General features: G+C 32.7%; 1 protein-coding gene across 16 annotated transcripts in view; it reads right to left on the bottom strand.

The window, feature by feature from the left end:
- The window catches only part of ZMYND11 (zinc finger MYND-type containing 11), a 141,611-nt gene that overhangs the window by 38,567 nt on the left and 82,605 nt on the right, over window positions 1-20,439 (bottom strand). For 15 of the 16 annotated variants that reach the window (XR_008912376.1, XR_008912377.1, XR_008912375.1 and 12 more), the window contains one exon: window positions 13,911-14,072. Coding sequence is in view for 10 of the 16 variants with exons in the window: in XM_056799986.1 (XP_056655964.1) it covers window positions 13,911-14,072 (162 nt within the window). In the remaining 6 variants the exon portion in view is untranslated. Of the gene's footprint in view, window positions 1-13,910; window positions 14,073-19,821; window positions 20,026-20,439 lie in introns of those variants that run through there. The other variant, XM_056799990.1, reaches the window with a different exon arrangement.

Genomic DNA, 20,439 nt, shown 5'->3' with positions numbered 1-20,439 from the left:
AAAAGGACCAGATTTTTATTTTGATAGGGAAGTGTCATTCCCTGGTCTGATTTTACCTTCATTCTCAGGTATGGAAGGAGCCAGGATGATAGCCAACCTTTGGTACTTGTCTGTAAGTATTTCCACTAAGAGTGTGGATACAAGGCAGGCCTACATTTTAACGTATGCCAAGCATCGCAACCTCAAGTCTCACACTGGGTTGAAGTCCTTAGTATTGGCTTAGAAGTGCATCAATCCTACCTGGATTGGTTTCTTCTTTTTTTTTTTTTGACCTGTGTGCTCTTTTGGCACTATTTCAGGTTAAGTCTGTGCTCCTTTTTTTTTTTTTAGAATCAGACACAAACATTAATCACAGTCCCATAACAATTATCAAAAAAATGGCAGATTCCCACAGTCTAAAGCTGTTTGGGTATGTATTAATATTATAGCAAGTATATATATTTTCATAAATATATATATACATACACATATATATTAAAACTTATATTGCTGCAGAAAGAGAAAAAAATTTAATTGTATGTACCTTTAGTACAAGAAATGAGGAAAAGGGGAAAAATAAAATATTCTAATCAAAATAAAAGAAAAGCAATAATAAAAAAAGGGGAAAAATCAGGAATTTAATGGTGTTCTCGAAAAAACAATATCCACTTGTCAATGGATTATTATCTCCAATTCATGTGATAGGATAGAGTCAATCAGTCTCAACAGAAGATGCTCTCTTTACATGTAAGCAATGAATCCAAGAGTCCTTCTCTCCAACAATGACAATTCTGAGGGATTTATGACAAAGAATGCTATCCCATTTCCAAAGAAGAACTTTTGGAGTCAGAATGTAGATCAAAACATACCAATTTCCACTTGCTTATTTGGATTTATGTTTTGTAGTTTTGGTTTTAGAAGATTATTCACTTAAAATAAACAATACAGAAATATGTTCTGATTGATAAAATCAAATCGCTTGCCAGCATGGGGAGGAGGAAGGGAAGGGAGGAAAGGGGATAAGTTCAATCATATAAGGATTTTATTAGGAAATTTTAATATTTTATTTTTTATTTTTATTAATTAAATTAATTAAAAAATAAAATTTATTATTTTATTAGGAAAACTTGTGTGAAAATTTGATATTACATGTAATTGGTAAAAAAAAAATAAAAATATTTTTAAAAAAGCAAATCTTGTCCATATTTTGCCTAGTTTTACATGATTTCTTAGTAATCTGGAATACTACTAAATCTATAAATTAGTTCAGTTGGTATTATCTATTAATACCTACATCTTTATCATTAAAACTTTAAGTTTTTGTCATTGAAGATATGTGCTATTTAAGAAAAAAAGCAAAATTATTGCGGCCTTAAGACCCATTTGATTTTTCATTTTATCTGCTACAGAAGCCATCCTTTCTAAAAGAGAAAAAAATTGTCTCCCCTTAGAGAATTCAGAATTATAGTTTTAGTTTTTGATATAATTAAAGCACAATTTCTATCCTTACTTCAGTCAAGTTGATATCACTCTCCCACTACTTGACATACTGGCATGCAGACAAAATTTGTGGTATTTGGTTGATCTCAGCACCTTTGTTCTTTGTCCACATCATTGCCTCCAATCCCTCAAGTCCCCAAATTTTTACCAGGTCATCACTCCTGCATTAACTACACTTTACTCCCCTTACCATCTTGAACTGCTGGTGAACCAGATAGCCTATATTTTCTTTTCTCAAGTCCCTTACTGTATCACTGATCCTTCTTGGCTAAGCCTCAGCCTTGGATCACTACCACCATCTATTCTGCTTACAAGTATATGTTGCTGAATAAAGCTGAAGAAATCATGAAACCAGCATGACAAATTCTACTACCAATGTATGCTATATAGTTTTAAAAGGGTCAACTATGGCAAAAGAATTCTTATATACTTTCCTAATTAACTCACTATTTCACCACCAGGGCTCTTATCAAACCTTCCATGGTTCCTCTTTCCCCCACCCACTCATCTGAAAAGCTTACTTCATATTTCTCTGAAAAAATTGAGGTTCTTTGCCAAGAGCTCACTCTTCTCCTTTCATCCTCATCTCATCTCTTCATTCACCCTGTCTCACATAACGAGAGGGCCCTTCTTGCCAAGGCAAGCCTCTCCACATGCACAAGGGGTTCCCATTCCATCCTGTTTACCCCAGCAGAAGGTCCTCTCTATTGTCCCCAATCATTCTTATCTTCAGTCTCTCTTTATCTGCTGGCAGCTTTTCTATAGCCCAAAGACATGCCCAGGATTCCCTTATTAAAAAGATCCTCATGAAAGTCCCATTTCTCACCTTCCTTTTGTGGCTTAACTTCTTAAGAAGGCTGTCACCTCTTTCTTCTCACACTTTTTCTTCTCTAGAGTCTGATCTCCTTCACTATTCAAACAAAATTACTCTCTCCAACTTTACGAATGATCTCAATAACTAAATCAAATGGCCTTTTCTCAATCCTCATCCTTGATTTCTCTATAGCCTCTAATACTTTTGATTACTCACTTCTTGATACTTTCTTCCTTCTCGGTTTTGGTGACACTACTCTCTCCAGGTTCTCCTCCTAGCTATTTAACTGTCCCTTCTCAGTATACTTTATTGGGTCTTCATTCATGTCTGCCAACTATGGATGTCCCACAGGGCACTATCTTGGCCCTATTCTATTCTTTCTATATACTTCATGACCTCATCATCTCCTATGAATTAAATTACCATCTGTAAATTGATGACTCTCAAATCTACCTCTCCAGGCCTAATTCCTTTGCTGGCTCCTAGTCTTGCATCTCCAACTGCCTACTGTACACCTCTAGGTGGATGTTATAGACACGGTATACTCAAACATGTGCAGAACTTTTCACATTCTTTCCCCCCACAAACTCTTTCGTCTTCCTAATTTCCTCATTACTGTTGAGGGAAGTACCCCCCTCCTAGGCTTACCACCTAATATCACCTCCAATTCCTCACTTTCTCAGCTTCTCCCTACATCCTATTGTCTACTGGCAAGTCCTATATATTCTACCGTACCTGCTTCTTTCCTCTGACAGTGTCTCTATCCTGGTAGCATCACTGCCACTCATAAACTGATTCCTAGACTTTTACAACAGCCTGTTGGTTGATCTCCCTGCAGTATATCTTGCCCCATTTCCGTTCAGCCTCCACCCAGCTGTCAAAGTGATTTCCCTTAAGCACAAGTCTGACTAGCTACTCCACTGCCCTACTGAATAAATTTCAGCAGCTCCCTTTAACCACTAGGATCAAATAGAAAATCTTTTGTTTGGTGTTAAAAGTCTGTTCTCCTTCAACCCCCTTAACCCCTGCCAGTTTTCCAGTATTTTCAGCCTTATTCATGTGATCCTCACAGAGGCAAAGAGAGAGAAAATAAACTTGTCCAGGATCACAGTTAGGAAGTGTCTGAGGTCAGATTTGAACTTCAGTCTTCCTGACTATTTTAGAAGTATGAACACACTATTTAATTCCTGAGAATTATGAATAAATTACTTTAACATACTATGGTGATCCAAATATAATTACATTAGAAATCATGTAAATACATGGTGGTATACTATGGCAATCTTACATGAGACAAATTTAAAGCAAAATACTTATAACATAACAGTTTATGTGGCCTCCAGTTTTGAAATTATGTCCCTTTTAGAAGATTTCATATCAGTCAGTAAATATACACTCTGCTCTTTAAAGCTTTGAGAATAAAATGATACAAGAGAACTTACTCAACGATTTTGGACACACATTCTATTTAATCATTCCCACTGTGCTCTCATAGGGAGAGCACAATAATTTCCTCTTTCGAACTAATAGGGACAGACTTCTACCTTATAGATTCTTCCTTTGACTTAAACTTATGCTCAATTTGAACAATTCAAGTTTCAGGGAACTCCACAGATTTTTATAAGAATTAGGGCACTGTGATACCAATTTAAAGAACAATGAGGTAAATATGTTGCTATACATATTTATGTATAATACATAAATGTATTATAATATATATACATAATTAATGTATATTATTATTTATGTGTATATATATATATATATTATGCTATACATACAGTCTCAAACATGAATTTAAGGGAAGATAGGGACAGTTTTTCCTCTTCCAATCCCCAGACATAAACACATGGAGTGCTTTTCTCTGTGAGTGTGTAAGTCTCCTTTTGTTTCATAGTCAAAGATATAGAAAATAGTGCAGCCTGACATTTTCTTAAGGTCAGAAATTATACAAAAGTATATATAATATGTAATACATATAATAAAGTCAATTGCTTTTAAACTATATTTTAAACTAAAGAAACCCTATTAAAACACTTTTGAAACCTTATAGAAAATCTCAATTTTAAATTTTAAAATAGGTGCCATGGAAAAATTCCTTCATGTAATTACATAATTTTAATAAAGATCTTTTCAATTTTTACTTTCATTTACAAGGCAAACTGAAATTTAGAAGCAACAAAGCCGTGTGCTATATGATTACAATGTTTTAATGCTAATTTGTATCCCTTTAAAATAATTTAAATTACTTACAAAGTTAGCATTATAGAGATAAACAATTTAAATGTGACAACTGAGATTTACCACCTTAGAGAACCAATAAAAGTTAAAATTTATACCATGCAATCTTGGAACATGACTGTTGAAAAACTAAATATCCAATGAAAACTTGATTTTGAATGAGTTTGCAATTATATTTTAATCTTCTTATAGAAATGATGATAGATGATCATAAATGTATAACCCAAATCAAATGCTTACCATCTCAGGAAGAAGGGAAGGAAGGTAAGGTGGGAGATAATTTAGATCTCACAATCTTAGAAAATATTTGTTAAAAATTTTTATTTCAAGTACTTGCTAAAAAAAATTTTTTTTTTAAAAAGAAGGGATGCAAGACAAGGATATTTTTGTCTAAGTACAATTCAAGATAATGACTTGAATCCGGAAACTAAGCAAGTTGGAAGTAAGAAGATATGAGTAAAAGTGAATATATAGACTCAGCATTGTGAAAGGAAACAAATTTTCCAATGGAATTAAACTGGTTTCACTTTTTGGAATATCATCCTCATTTAACACATTAAGAAGAATTGTATAACTCATTCTACAAAGTCCAGTTTAAATTTCTTATAGAGAAAACTAAACAGGGAGTCTATATTCTAGTCAAATGGCTATGGAAAAAGCCAATTCCCTCTGTATCCTAAAAATTATTACTAAAATTATTTTTCCCTTATAAAAGACCTGCTTTTAAAATTCTATCTTCCTATGGCAAAGAATTCATTTTGAAAAGACAAAAAAATTTACAAAAGAAAAATGCTGGGAAAGGATTTCTTGTCTGAAATTATATTAATGGTCTTTTTTTTTTTCAGATTTCCTTAAGGTGACATTTTCCCAAAGGATCTTTGCTTAAGCTCGGTAAAGCCACAGGTATACTTAGGAGTTTTCTTCTTTCTATGACTCGATACTATTACATAATTTGTAATGTACAGAGAACTTGGGTTAAATATAAGTACACATTTTACTTATAGTTCATAATCACTTGGTTGAATATGAACTTTTATTTTCTAGGTTTAATTTTGACCACCCTGATGCATGATCCTATTTACAATTCTTTTTCTCTTAATTTCTCCTTTTTTAAAAATAAAAGTATAAATTAAATTTTAATAAGACAAAAATAGGTATATGATTAATCAGTCAAAATATATTCTCATATGCTAAAATAGATTTTACATTAAATTATTTTTTTCCTTGATATTATCTGATGAAAATTAAAACAAAATTTCCTTCACTTTCGTGGTCATTTTATAATGATAAAAATTTGGTTTTCAATATTTTGTCTCAGAATTAATTTTAAAAAATAAGACTAGCATCACTAGTGTTTCCACCTCTTTGTGGTTCTCAGTCATGCTGTTATGCTAAGCAAAGGCAATAAAACCTTATATAATTACTTAGTTGATATACATGCTATTTTAAAAATATTAATTTATTTGTTACATTAAAATATCTGGCTAACTCCCTCTCTATCATTTGGCAACATTTGGCAAAAAGATATATGTATATATATATATATAAAACTATTTCTTACTTATTTCAAATCAGTTCCTTCTCTTGGAAATAGATATACAAGTCATTCTTCAAACAATATTTCTGTTATTGTAAATAATGTTCTTTTTGGGTCTGCTTGTTTCACCTTTCACAATTTCTTGTAGGTTTTTCCATGGTTTTCCAAAATTAATATGTTATTTTGAATACTGTGAAAACCCTATGTATTGGACAATGAAGACTGCAAAATGCAGCTTTCTCCATTCCTATATTAACAAAGTCAAATAGTATCAAGTAAGTGATTTTTTTTTGTACTTAATCAAGACTGCTTCATTTTATTTTAAAATAGAATATTTGGTTGTGTTATAATCTTGAGCACCACTCTTTACACTAAAAGAGCTTAGCCAGAAAGGGTATTATTAAAGAATCCAAAAGATGAGAACACTAAGTAACATCATTTTTCTATTTCCAGTTCCAAGATAAAAAAGAGAGAAAATTAGAACTTTTAAGAATGGTCAAAAGGATGTTTGGGAAACAATAAGGCAGATAATTCACTGAAGTCTATTCAGCATTCTGCTGATGCAGAGATATGGAGTCTAGTGTGGTAGAGTGATTGGCTCTATTTACTACCTGTGTAATCTTAGCTTAGTCAGTTACCTCCTTGAGCGCTCTTCCTCATGGCATCCAAAGTGGATTCCAGTTCTAGCTATTTAATCTGATGTATAACATCCTCAAGGATCCTACATTACAGCTTCACTATACTGAACATTAAGCAGAGGGCTCTGAGGTCTATTGCTAACACTGAATGATCTAAATTCATTTAAGATTTTCAGTAACTTAACTGAAAAATCATTATGCTCTGATGTAAAGCAAGTTCATGAGTAGAAAACAAATAAAAATTAAAATATTTTAATTTCACAAATGTATATCCATGTTGTTATTTTTGTATATTTTCCCCTAAGAATCAAGTTTCTTAAAACATTCTATCCTCATGGGGAGTTAGACTGCATAGAAATGAACAAAAATTACTGGGTGATCGCTTCAAAAGAAGCTGCAGTAATTTTTTTTATGGAAGACTTGCAAAGGAAGTTGCAGTTTGATCTCAGTAAAGCTCCAGTAACCATATAATAAAGTAGGAGAGTAGGCAGTGAAAGCAATCTGATATATGACATTACATTTTTGTTAGGTACTGAAACAAAAATCTTTAAAAATTCTATGGAGCTTAGATTTAAATTTGTTAAAATGTTTATTCTAGTTTCAATTTCTACAGAATTTTCCATCACTCTCTGTCATAAGGTCTGTTGTTCTACAATAGTTTATCTCTTGATTAAGCTAATTCAATAAAATACTACACTGAGATAGAATATTTCCTACTTAAAAGTAAAATGGAAATAGCAATATTTGTTTGCTCAATTGCTTAGATAAATTCTTATTATTTATTGTAACTCAAGTTACTCCTTCCATTTAAAAGGTACTTCTCTTTGGTCTAATATGAAAGTAATATAAAATTTACATAGTGAATCTGAGATTTTTGAGGAGTACAGTATTATAATCTTATAGTATTGATAAATGGTCATAATCAAGTTAGGAATATTTGAATGAATTTCACTTGGGCTATAATCTACCTTAGGGTAGTTTAGGAAGAAAAAGCTTGTAAATCACCATGGGCGATCCAATCCATTCCCTCAAATTTTCTAAAATGATTTGGGTATAGGAAAGCTATTTTAAAAAGAACTTTAAATCCCTAGCTTTGAGTCTGCATTTAAATGGAAAAAAAACAAAACAAAACAAAAAACCTCTGAAAAAGGTAGTTGAAATTTCCTTCAAGTTACAAAAACAATATTCATCCACCCAAGTGTACACATAACATTAATAGGATAGAAGAAAAAAGGTGATAACCTTGCTGCCTAAAATTTCTAAACAAGTAGACCTCAAGCTATAGAATTCAGTATCCTTCTAATCTTTATATTCACTAAAAAAACAAACTTAACCACTTTGTACGACAAATTCTAAACTGACTTCCAGCTGGAAAAAGGGTGCTAGCTATATATTTAATTTAAGTACAAAAGAAAACGTTGTACCAGTGGTGGTAAACCTTTTAGAGACTGCACATACTAGGTGTATCCTGCTCCCCCCACCTCACCCCACACAGGGGAGGGAGGAAGCGCTCCCATTGGGCTGCTGGGTGGAGAGGTGGATGAAGTGAGGAATGTCCTCAGTGAGTATAGAGAGGGAGAGGGGAGTGGCCCAAGTACACCGCTGCCCTCTAGCTCTGCCACCTGTGAGTCTTCCACCTTATCTCCTGTGGGCTCCCATTGGGCTGCTGGGCAGCGGGTGGGGGTATGTGAAAAAATGTCCTGAGACATGGGGGAGAGCAGCTAAGCCAGAGTTCCTCTGCCTTTCTAGTAACCAATTTTTGGGGGGTGGCAGCCTGTGTGCCCACAGAAAGTGCTCTGAGTGCCATCTTTGGCACCTGTGCCTTAGGTTCACCATCACTGCCTTATACCCTCTCTCATTCCTTATAATTCTCTTTCTAGTCAGAAGTATTATGAGATAAAGAGAAGAATACATTCAAAGGCACTTAAAAACATGAAATCTTAAAGAACAAAATTCCATAGCATAAATTTCCTCTTTGTAGGTGTGACTGGAACCAAATTGATCTATTTGTATTTCCCAATTTTGGCATTCAATATTATCTCTCCATACCTTTATAGAAGCTATTCTAATGCATCAATGCACACCTTCCTTGCCTCTGCCTCTGGGAATTCCCTAGTTTCCTTTAAAACAGTGATTGTGCTAACACCTACAAAAGGAGGGGTGAAGGGGACATTTTGTAGTAGGGAGGGAAATGGCTCTCAACTTTCTTTAAAAAAGCCCATTTTTCTCATTCATGGAAGAGAAAAGAAAATGACTACAACAAAATGCCACCTGTGTTTCACATTTGCACACACACATATATATATATATATATATAAACACACATACATATATATACATGCACATACAATCGTGATTTATAAAGTTATGTTATCTTTTAGTCTCTAAGTTTTTATTGAAATGTTACATGATATAAATAATCACATTTCCAAAATCCAAATAGGGTCAGAAAGTGTTGTATATAGACTAGTTCTAGGAAAATTAATAAAGATTAAATACTACATTCCATTAATAAAATATGATGGTTGCCAAATATTTGCTGCAAGGCTTCTTCTGTTCTAAAACAAAATGCCATTTCAGTATTCACAAACTAATTAACAATAAAAATCCAGTGAGTTTATAAAATAAAAGCCCAAAAGCAATCTACAAAGATATATATTTCAAAGTAGAATGTCCAAAAAAGATATTTTGTAGAGTTGTGAATTATTACCAAAAATAATTTTTATGTTATTTTACAAAAATAATTCTTAGTATTATATTTTCAAAAATTCATTTATTTATTTGATTTAGAATATTTTTACATGATTACATGATTCATGTTCTTTCCCTCTCATCTTCCTTCACCCCTCCCAGAGCTGATGAGCAATTCCACTGGGTTTTACTTATATCATTGTTCAAAACCTATTTCCATGTTATTCATATTTGCAATAAAATTAAAGTTAACATCCTCAATCATATACCTATCAAACCATGTGATCAAGCATGTTTTTCTCCTGCCTTTCTGTTCCCACAGTTCTTTCTGTGGCTGTGGATGGTGTTCTTTCTAATAAGTCCCTCAGAACTGTCCTGAATGATTGCACTGCTGCTAGTAGAAAAGTCTATTACATTTGATTGTGCCACAATATATCAGTTTCTGTGTTTAATGTTCTCGTATTTCTGCTCCTTTTGCTCTGCATCAATTCCTGGAGGTCTTTCCAGTTCACATGGAATTCCTCCAGTTAATCATTTTTTTCAGCACAATAGTATTTTGGGATTATATTTTAAAATATCCTAAGCAGTTGGGCAAATTATGTTGGGCAAAGTTGAATGAGCAAGATGAAGCTGTTTGAACTGAATAAATTCACACAATTGAAAAATAAGTGATAACAGCCCTCTACTTACTTCCTTTTCCCCTCACTTTACCAATAATTTCCTAATTGTCAAATCAAATGGCCTTTTCTCAATATTTATCCTTTACGACCTCTCTGTAGCTTTTGCCTCTACTATTGATTTTCTCCTTGATTCTTTTCTTCAGTTTCTTTGACTCTACTCCTTCAAGGTTTCCTATTTGTTTGACCACTCCTCAGTTTCCTCTGCTAGATCTTTATCTAGGTCATGCCCACGACCCATGGTTACCTCTTAAAGCTCTGCCTTGTACCTGCTTATATTCTCTCTCTCTGTGTAGCAATCTAATCAGTTCTCACAGATTCAACTATTACTTTTATGTAGATGATTCTCAAACATACCTATCTAACCCTAACCTCTTTCCTAACCTCTAATTTCAAAACTTCAACTATCTCTTGCTTATCTCTAACTGGATATCCAGTAGTTAACTCGACCCATTTAAAATTGAATTTATTCTCTTTTCTATCAAGCTTTTCCTTCTTTTTAACTTTCTTATTACTGTAGGGGCACCACCATCCTTTCAGTCACCCAGGCTCACAACCTAGATAATCATTCTGGACTCTCTCTCTCAAGCTCCCCTACCCTCATATTTAATCAGTTGCTAAGAGCTGTCCCTTCTTTTTGTTCTTGCTGTTCAAAATTACTAGGTTGTTCATTTCCTTCTCCAGCTCATTTTCCAGATGAGGAAACTGAGGCAAACTGGATTAAGGTCTCACAGATAGAAAATGTCTGAGGTTACATTTGAATTATGGACTTCCTGACCCCAGGCTCATAACTCTATACATTGCACCACCTAGCTGCCCTTCTATTTTGTAGCATTTCTTGTATGTTATCTTTTCTCCTCTGATACTGCAACCACCCTACAGAGGTTCTCATGATTAAGTTTATTACAATAACTTTCTTGTTCCTTGCCTCAACTTTCTTTTTCAATATATCCTTCATTCAGCTGCTCAATTTATCTTTGACTATGTCATCATCCCTTCTTCCCACACCTCCACCCCTACCCTCCAAGCCATATAAGCAATAGAACTCAGTCATGATCTATTATCTCCAGGGGAAATAAAAATCTTCTGTTTGGCTTTTAAAGCTGTCCCTCATGCCTATAATGTCATCATTCCTAATAAACCTGCTTTTCAACTTGCTTCAAATTCCAGCTAAAATCTCACCTTCTATAAGAATCCTTTATGATTTCAAGAAACCTAATCACTTTAAGCCAGAGACGGGTGCTAGAACCTTTCCTCTGTGATTATCTCCAAATTGTCCTGTATTTATCTTGTTTGTATAAATTTGTAGCATGCTGTCTCCTACATTAGAAGAGGAAATCCTTGAGAGCAAAGACTGGCTATTTTCCTTTTTTGTCTCCCTAGCATTTAGTATAGTGCGAAGCATAAAGTAAACACTTAATAAATACTTGTTGACTGACTGAGTGATCTTAGCAACATTATAAGGACAATTTTTACATGCAAATAAACTGTGGTTAAATGATCTCTTCAAAATAATTATCAAGTATACTTTTTTCAGCCCAGGTATTCATATTTTAGGTTTTTATTACTATTTTTCTTAAGCAGACTTCTGTACTTTTTGCATTAAACATTTAGCAATTTATTTTCTGAAGTTCCTCACTATAAAAGCTAAATCATCTTTATTGAAAGATCACAAGATTTCACTCTACACCCTGCAAATTGGCACAGTAACAGTACAGTATAATCAATTTATAAAGTAATTTGGATATGAGCAAATAAAGGGACTAAAATTTCCATACTCTTTGAATCAAAGATTCCATTACTGAGCTTATACACAAAAGAATACATTAATGAAGAAAGTCCTCATATATCCCAAAATATTTATACCAGTTTTGTTAATGATTACAAAGGACTGAAAACAAAGCTGCCCATCTAATGGGGAATGGCTAAACAAATTCAAGTATATGAATGTAATGAAACATTACTGTGCTGTAAGAAATGAAGTGTATTAATAATAGAGAGAAGCATAGAAAGTTTTCATGAACTGATGTGGAGAAAAGTAAATAGAGCCAAGAAAAAAAAAGTTATAATAATGTAAATGTAAAGAACCACAAATCAAAAAACAAAACAAAACCAAAAACCAAAAGCATTCACAACAAAATTATAAAGATCAAAAAGGACTCAAAGAAAGAGATATGAGAGGACATCACCAGTCACCCTGTACTGGAGAGGGAAGGTCCATGAATATTACACAATACACACATTTTTGGAATTTTTTTCATGTACTAATCAGTTGTGCTTCCCATCTTTTACTTTCTTTTTATTCTCCAAAAATATCTTTAAATATTAAATTTTAACATATGTCCTTATATCCATCTACCATTATAGAAGACATATTTGAATGGGAATGGGGGAATAAAATAAATTTTGAACATTACTTATTTTTATTTACCTGTTAAACAAAAAAACTCCCCTACAATCCTTAATACTTGCTTCTTCCTTATTTCCTTCCTCAAGATAAAACATAAAGAAAATAAGCTAATTCAAGATATAACAAAAATAAATGGAACAGTTCATAAAAAAGGGAAGAATAAAAAAAGATAAAGCATTCTACTTTTCAGAATATGTCTTTTTAGAATGTTCCTCTGGGTGCCAAAGATTTTGAAATTCATAATCATATACTTGTAGAAGAGAATCTGAGAGACTACAAATATAATAGGTGACCTGTAAAAATAATAAAGCAATAGAATGATTATTGGTTTATAAACTGATTTTGATACTCTGCTTGCTGTGCTTACAAAGTATCTTCAGTTTATATCAGTGAAGTGAAGCTCATAAGTGAACTTCTCTTCAGGGCCAGGCACAAGAATGCTAGAGACTCTTGTTATAAAAAATAAAATAAAAAAGGATTTCTAACTCCAAGGAATTCTAACTCCACCAAATAAAAATCCTTGGTCCCACAAGGAACTGCTTCTCCTGTTTCCACAGACTACTATGATCCTTCCTGATCTGACTAACCCAATTTTTTACTATTCTAAATAAACTAATAGTATTAGCCTTCTAATTCTTAACTTTGTCTCCAAGTTATAAAAATAAGAAAGGCTAGCTTGGTTGAGTCTCAGCAAGAACCAAATTAGGATTTTGAGCCATAGCAGACTCAGAGTCCAAACCAAAGACCAGCGTTTTCTTTGGTCTTCTCAGAGTTAAAACAATCTATAAAAATAGCAATAGATAGTCAATAGTGTTTCCCAGTTTGGAAAAAGAAAACACTTAGCTCCTTCAGGTTTTTTCTCCTTTCCTTTAACCTCAGACAGGAGAGAAATCTAGAGATAGGGAGAGAGACACAGACAGAGAGTCAGAGAGAGAGAAAAGATGTTACCTCCTCCAAGACCTCAGAGAGTCTAATTCTAACAACTGCCAGAGACCACCTGTCACAGAAAAACCGTTACACTTGAAACTGACACTGTCTCAGTTCTGTTTGAAACTCCAATTCTTTCTCAAGACAGCTTCTTTACTTCTTATCTCTAAACTCATATAACAAGACAATTTCTAATATTAACCTTATAGAGGATACAATGTTGGTTGGGACTTGATCAGTAACATCACCAGCAAACTGATTTACAGTAAGAGAAGGCAGTATATAATTTAGGATGAAAAGTTTTCCTGGGCAATACCCTAGAATAATTTCAGTGTTCAGAAATATCCACATTTTTTTCATTGCATTTATCGTAATTTCAACAGACAACATATCATTAATTTATTCACTAATCTAGCCAGATCATCTGGGACACCTTAATGTAGTTATCGATGAAGTCTACTTTTTGAACAGCACATTAAAGCTCAGGTATACTTACCCTGCAAACCGGACATTGCCAGTGGCTACTGCTGTCTCTAAGCCTGAACTCATCAGATAAACACTTGGAATGATAAACTCGAAAACACAGGTCACATATCAACACTTCTCCAGGCAAATGGCATTCAAAACAATACCAATCATGATTTTCTGTTTCCCAGTCCTACAAAAAACAAAAGCAAAATTGTTGTAAAATTTTGCTTACATATCCAACAAAATAAGATAAAAAATTTGAAGCACTTTAGAAAACTAATAAAAACATCTGAATATTTATATTTTATTTGTGTTAAAATTTTTAAAAATCTAGAATTTTGAAGGACTTCAATAATTTTTTAAATGCTGCCCCAAACATCATCAATGAAGATAAAATTTCAAAACTAATCTAAATAGAATTTAATCTAAAGCTATAAAATTACCTACCACTCATCTTTTATATAACCAATGGTCCACTCATTAATAATAATTTATCAGCAATTAATTTAATAAATTTTAATAAATAATTAATGTCCCAAACCATCTTTCATTCAGCCACCAAAGTGATTTTCTTAAAGTGCTGGTCAAACTCTGATACCTTCCTTACTCAAACTCTAGAGGTTATATCATTTTCAGCATCAATCAAATACAAAATGCTCTGGCATTCAAAGTCCTTAATAATGTACTTCTCTCCAAAACCAACTTTTCTAGTCTTCTTACACCTTGAATCAAACTATGTATTTTTAATCCAATGACAATGCTCTTCTTGCTGATCCATGAAAAAGACAGTCAATCTATTGGCTCTGGACATTTCCCTGGCTGTCTGTCATGCCTGGAATGCTTTCCTTCTTCACCTCTACTTCCTTTATTCCCTCAGGTAGCCTTTCCCAATTCCTTTTAATTTTAGTACCTTCTCATTTCCTGCTTAGCCTATGTATAACCTATTTGTATTTATTTTCTTGTTTTTTCCCCACCTTAGACTGTGAGCTCCCTTGAAGATAGAAGCTGTCTTTTGCCTTAATTTGTACCCCCAGAGCTTAACAGAGTTCCTACTGAAGAATAAGGGCTTAACAAATGCCTTTTAATTAAATTATTGGAAAGTCTGTTTTAATGTGCAAAGTATTAAATTTGTAAAGTGCCTAGAATACCCAAGAGATGATGATCACTGTTGAATTATGATTATTACCCTTTTTTCATATTGGAATGATTTTATTTATATATTTACCTGATTAATTAAAAAAAACTACCATTAACTAGCATATGTGCCTTTGATTATGATTCTAAATTTTGAATATCAATTTGTAAGAATACAGTTTTAAAAAAACTAAAAGTTTATCCTGATCAATTTTAAAATGTAGCCATTTTTAGGGCTAAATCTTTACTAAGGATATTCTTGGATGTAAATAAATATAATTATTAGTACATAGATGCTCTCTACATTTTCTTTTTATCTAGCCTTTTTATCTTTCATAAATATTGCTTTAAGTGCTTAATGATAAAAATGACCTATATAAAAGAGTGATGAAATAATTGGCAATTTTGATTTCAGAACTAAATTCCCTTCCCCCAATTCCATTCAAATGAGTATTTGTTAAAATAGCCAGTTGGTTCAATCAAGGGCATTTTCAAGGTCTCAAAAATTTCCAGGACTGGGATACATCATCATTTTCCTGTTTATAAACTTCACTGTTTTAACATATTCTAAAGTTGAATAACTCATTTAGCAGTAAGTGGGATTTTTTCCCTTCCTCATTCTACAAGTTTGGTCTTTCACTCTTTTACCATAATTAGCACTGCTCCTTCTAGAACAACAAGATTTGATAAAATTTCCACAAACCAAGTCTCTGGTATGACTACTACCAGCATCTAAGTTAAAGAACATAATTCAAAATCTTTTATCTTCTTATATTATGAGTTTACTTAATATTAAGTAACAAAACTAAAGATAGCATGGATATGATTATTCCCTTAGTTGCTAAAGAGATCTATATCTTCCATCAAATAAATTTGATCAATGAAAAGTCCAACATGGTAACTGTATCTTGAATAGCTAGATGGCAAAATTAACGTTATCTCATGAAAACTGCTCCAATGATAATGTTTAGATAATCTTTATTCTCATTTTCCTGAAATATCTCACAACCTCTTTGGATATGTAAAGAAATTTGCTTTCAGTAAACTCTTTTGCTGGTTTCCATTCCATAAACATTTGCTAACAATTTACATTTCTGTGCAGAAATTTAAAATTTTTTTGAGAAATTTGACACAGAACATCAAAATATTTCCATATGTTTGGCTTTGTATAAGCAACAGAGCATTGTGACATTGCAAAATTTATACTTTTTCCTCTTTTTTTTAAATTAAGAAATTATTTTCAAAAATATTCAAGATAGTAGTCCACAGAACTTGGGTCACTTAATGGAAGAAAACAGGAGACAAAAAGGTTTCCCTTCTAAAAGAAAAAAGATGTTTTTATCATAGAGTATGGTTAGTTTTAGACCCCAATTTTCATAATACAAAATTAAAAGCAATAATCAAGCTATACTACAGTAGAATAGCTCACAATTGGGCAAATGAGTTGGAAATTGTCTCTTTCATGTATCTTTCATCCTGTTGCTAGTGATTTGCTTTGAGCACAGGTCTGATCAGATCACTGCTCAATAAAATCTAATAGTTTCCTGTACTTCTAAGGTCAAATATAAACTTGTAGACATACCTATCTACCTGTTCTGCCTCATTGTGCGATATTTCCCTATCTGGGTTTTCTGGCCTGGTTTGCTATTCTTCATGCTACTGGTACCCCAACTGCTTTCTATGTCCTTTGAACTGGCTATCTGCTTTGCCTGGCATGCATTACCTCCTTATTTCTGCCTCCCAGAATCCCTTGCTTCCTTTAACCCTCTACTCAAATTCTACTTTTATTGAAAGAAGCCTTTCTAGATGCCAACAAATGTTCATGTCTTTCCTGACCTACTCTGTATTTATTTTGAATACATTCTGTATCTACTTATATTGTATATGTTGTTCTTTTGAGGAGTCTGGAAGATCCTTTGGAGCAAAGACTATTTCACTTTTGCCTTTGTATACCTAACACAGTAACTGGCATATGGTTGTTGATTGATAAATAGAGATATTTCCTAGAAGGGTCTAACTGCCTTCTGGCAAAATTTCTCCAAAGTATATCTTCAATCTCAAGACAGCCATTGGAAATACACTAGCATTCTCCAGAAGGATTGATTCTTCATATAGCAAATAAATTCTATAAATGGCACAAGAAGTTAATATGTGTAATTTAAGTGGAGATACTTATGTATCTTACAGAAGAAAAGTTATTTAAGTAACAAAATCTGGATATTAATGTTCAGGCTTAAAATTCAACACATGTAAACACAGTTAGATTGTACTTTCAAGTATGTTCCACCAGATGTCATCAGCCACTCCATAACTTGGCTCAAAGGAATCCTGAAAAGCAAAGCATGTGGTAACTGCTTGCATCTGTGTAAGAGCAGATAGGAAAATATACTTCAAAACTGGAAGCCTGGTGTTGATAGTAAGATTTTAAGGATTAGTCTATATAAATTTATCTAAATTATCCTAACAGAAGACAGGAATATATAACGTACAATAAAGAAATCTAAGTCACAACACATAGTGCCAAAGGAGTTCACTCCATTTTGGGCTACTGTCCTAAAGAAAGACTTCCTAATATAGGGCTTTCAAGATAAAGACAAAAAAAAATTCTTATCTACATTCTACAACTCTGTTTGCCATCAAGTCACAAGTCATAAAGATATATAATTTTTTTTCAAAAAAGATTAAATATAAATGGGGTTGCTATAGTATGAAAGTAAACTTAGCACTTCAATACAAATTTGTAAATTACAAGGATTAAAAATTTACATAATTCAGCAGCAGTCTAGATACCTAAATCTGTTAGTATGCCACAAATATACTACTTTACCACAGTGCCCAAAGGACCACCAAACTGTAAAACCATATATCCTGTTCATAGTAATCCTTTTCATGTCCCTCAGATAAGGAAACTGAAGCACAATGAAGTTAAACTATTTGTCCAGAGTCAGAAAGCAAATTAATGGAAAAGCCAAGACTAGAATCCAGGTCTTCCAAATCTCTTAAGTCTGGTATTATTTCCACTATAGACAACTGTCCTAAGAAAGTTTCAATTTTATTTAGTATTCTTTAATAAACAGATACATTGACATATAAATATATGTATGTATAAATGAATAGATGAAATTTCCAAATACATTGCTGAACACAGTATTTTTCTTTTCTTTGGCAGGGTGTAGGATTGGGTAGGGCTCTGTGATTACATCAGCAGATGAAACTCTTAGGGTAAAATTATAGAGATGTACAATTCTTATTTAATTTATAGGCCTAGAGAGTTGCCTGAAAAACTGAGGGGTTAAGAGTCTAAACATGGTTCAAAGTAGGTATGTGATAAATAGGAAATGAATCTGGGCTTCCTGTTTCTAAAGCTGGCCTTCTATTTACTAATTCATACCACTTCCCAATTTTTCATTCATGGCTACAACATAAAACTTTATTGTTCTTCAGGTGTATTTAACTTTTTGTTTCTCCATTTGGGGTTTTCTTGGCAAATTTATTGAAGCAATTTGTCATTTCCTTCTTCAGCTTAGGATGAGGAAACTGAGGCAAATGAGGTTAAGTGACCTGTTCAGGGTCACATAGCTAGTAAATGTCTGAGGCTACATTTTAATTCATGAAGATGAGTTTTCCTGATTCCAATCCCAGTGCTTTATCCATTGTGCCACCTGGCTGCACTAATATAAAACTGCCTAATACTAAATTAGATTTCTATAATTTACTGTTTTTACTTTTGTATTAACATATTCAATTTCTCATAAAAGAACAGGAATCTGATAAAATATTTCTAACTGTGCTATTGGATATAGTAATATAGGATTTAGAAAGAGACAGGGATAATCTTGATATGCTCTGAAAAGAATGAGGTAGGGTATCACAATCTTAAACCATTTTGCAAAATATAATGGAACTACTTGTCAAAACAGGAATAATTTTAATAATAAAAATCATAGCAATAGCTAGTATTATTTAGTATCTACTATATGGTAGGCATTGTGCTAAGCAATTTAAAAATATTCCCTCATTTGATTTTAATGTATAAAGGAAATACTTAATCACTAACAAATTATGATGAATTTCTTTGTAATGGAGACAGGTAATGGACATTTTAAAGGAGCATGTGATTTTACATCTAACAAACATGAACATGCTGAAATACTTATTAAAAAACACAAAGTTAGGGAACTGATGTTAACTTCCAGTGCACTTAAAATATATGCTAATCTAGTATAAATGGCATGCCAAACGTGAAGTAAATTAATACAAAAAGAAAAAAATATTTTCTTAAAACTGTTCCTGTACCAACAATCTATAGATGCATAACTGTGGAGATAAGGGGATCAGGAAAGAAAAAAAAACTGAAATAAGTTCTTCCCCATTAACAATGTTCTCTAAAAAGAAAGCTAAAAGGAACACTTCTTGCCATGATCTTAATTTTTATTTTGCAAAATAAGGTTTTTAATACCAGTCCAATGTCAAATCCAAATGATGTATCTGATGCAGTTGATTTTTAAAAATATATATGAATTGAGTCTGTTTATACTGCAAATCTATATGAGGTAGAAAGACATTATTTATCACAAATCAAAAAGGTGAAATAAAAAATTTTAAATGGTTCACTCAGAATTTAGTAGCCCAACATGAAGCTTTTACTTCATCTAAAAACTAAAAATCATTCAATTGTCATCAACTACAATTAGAAGGAAAAAAGACTAAAATTCTCATTTAAAAGCAAAAGAATAAATTTCACTGTTTCATTTAAAAGTAGCTATCTATGTTTGAGTGTCAAAATATTATGAAATTCTGCTTACCAGGCAATACAAACAGGACTGAGTGGAAAGAAAGTACTCAAATTGAAGTAGAAGAACTTAACAGCCAAGACCTGAGTTCAAGTTTCCAGTTTCTCTTGAATCATAAGCAGCAAAACAAAATGGTGGAAGCATTCCCACAGAAAATGTAAGCTACATTCCCTGTATTGTTTAATTTTTGTAGTGACATCAACTATGGAAGAAGAAACAAGAGACCCTGAGTTCAGGTTTGGCAGGTAAGTAAATGGGGAAATGGTTTATAGCAATGGTCAATTTACATTTTTATCAATTCCAAAATTCACATTCAAAATGAATTTTCTGATATGAATTTTACTTTGCTTAATTAAAGATGAGCAAAATTTCTCTAGCATGTAACAATTCAGAAGTCATCAGATAGATGACATTAACTTCACTGATTCCCAGATCTAGTCAATTAAAATATGTTATAACAGTGAGTGGTCAAATTCAAATGGTTTCTCATATATTATCTAACTAATATAAAGAAATCTCACTGTTCATGGATTGAAAAAATTTGGTATCTTCATTTTCAACTCAAAAAGATGGACTCTTAGGTTCTATTCTTGCATATTATGAACACTTTACTGGCAGCATCCCTCAAAC

The sequence above is a fragment of the Monodelphis domestica genome, chromosome 5, assembly GCF_027887165.1.
Source record: "Monodelphis domestica isolate mMonDom1 chromosome 5, mMonDom1.pri, whole genome shotgun sequence".
Lineage (NCBI taxonomy): Eukaryota > Metazoa > Chordata > Mammalia > Didelphimorphia > Didelphidae > Monodelphis > Monodelphis domestica.
Note: the sequence above shows the minus strand (reverse complement) of the source record. Positions and strands in the feature narration are given on the sequence as shown.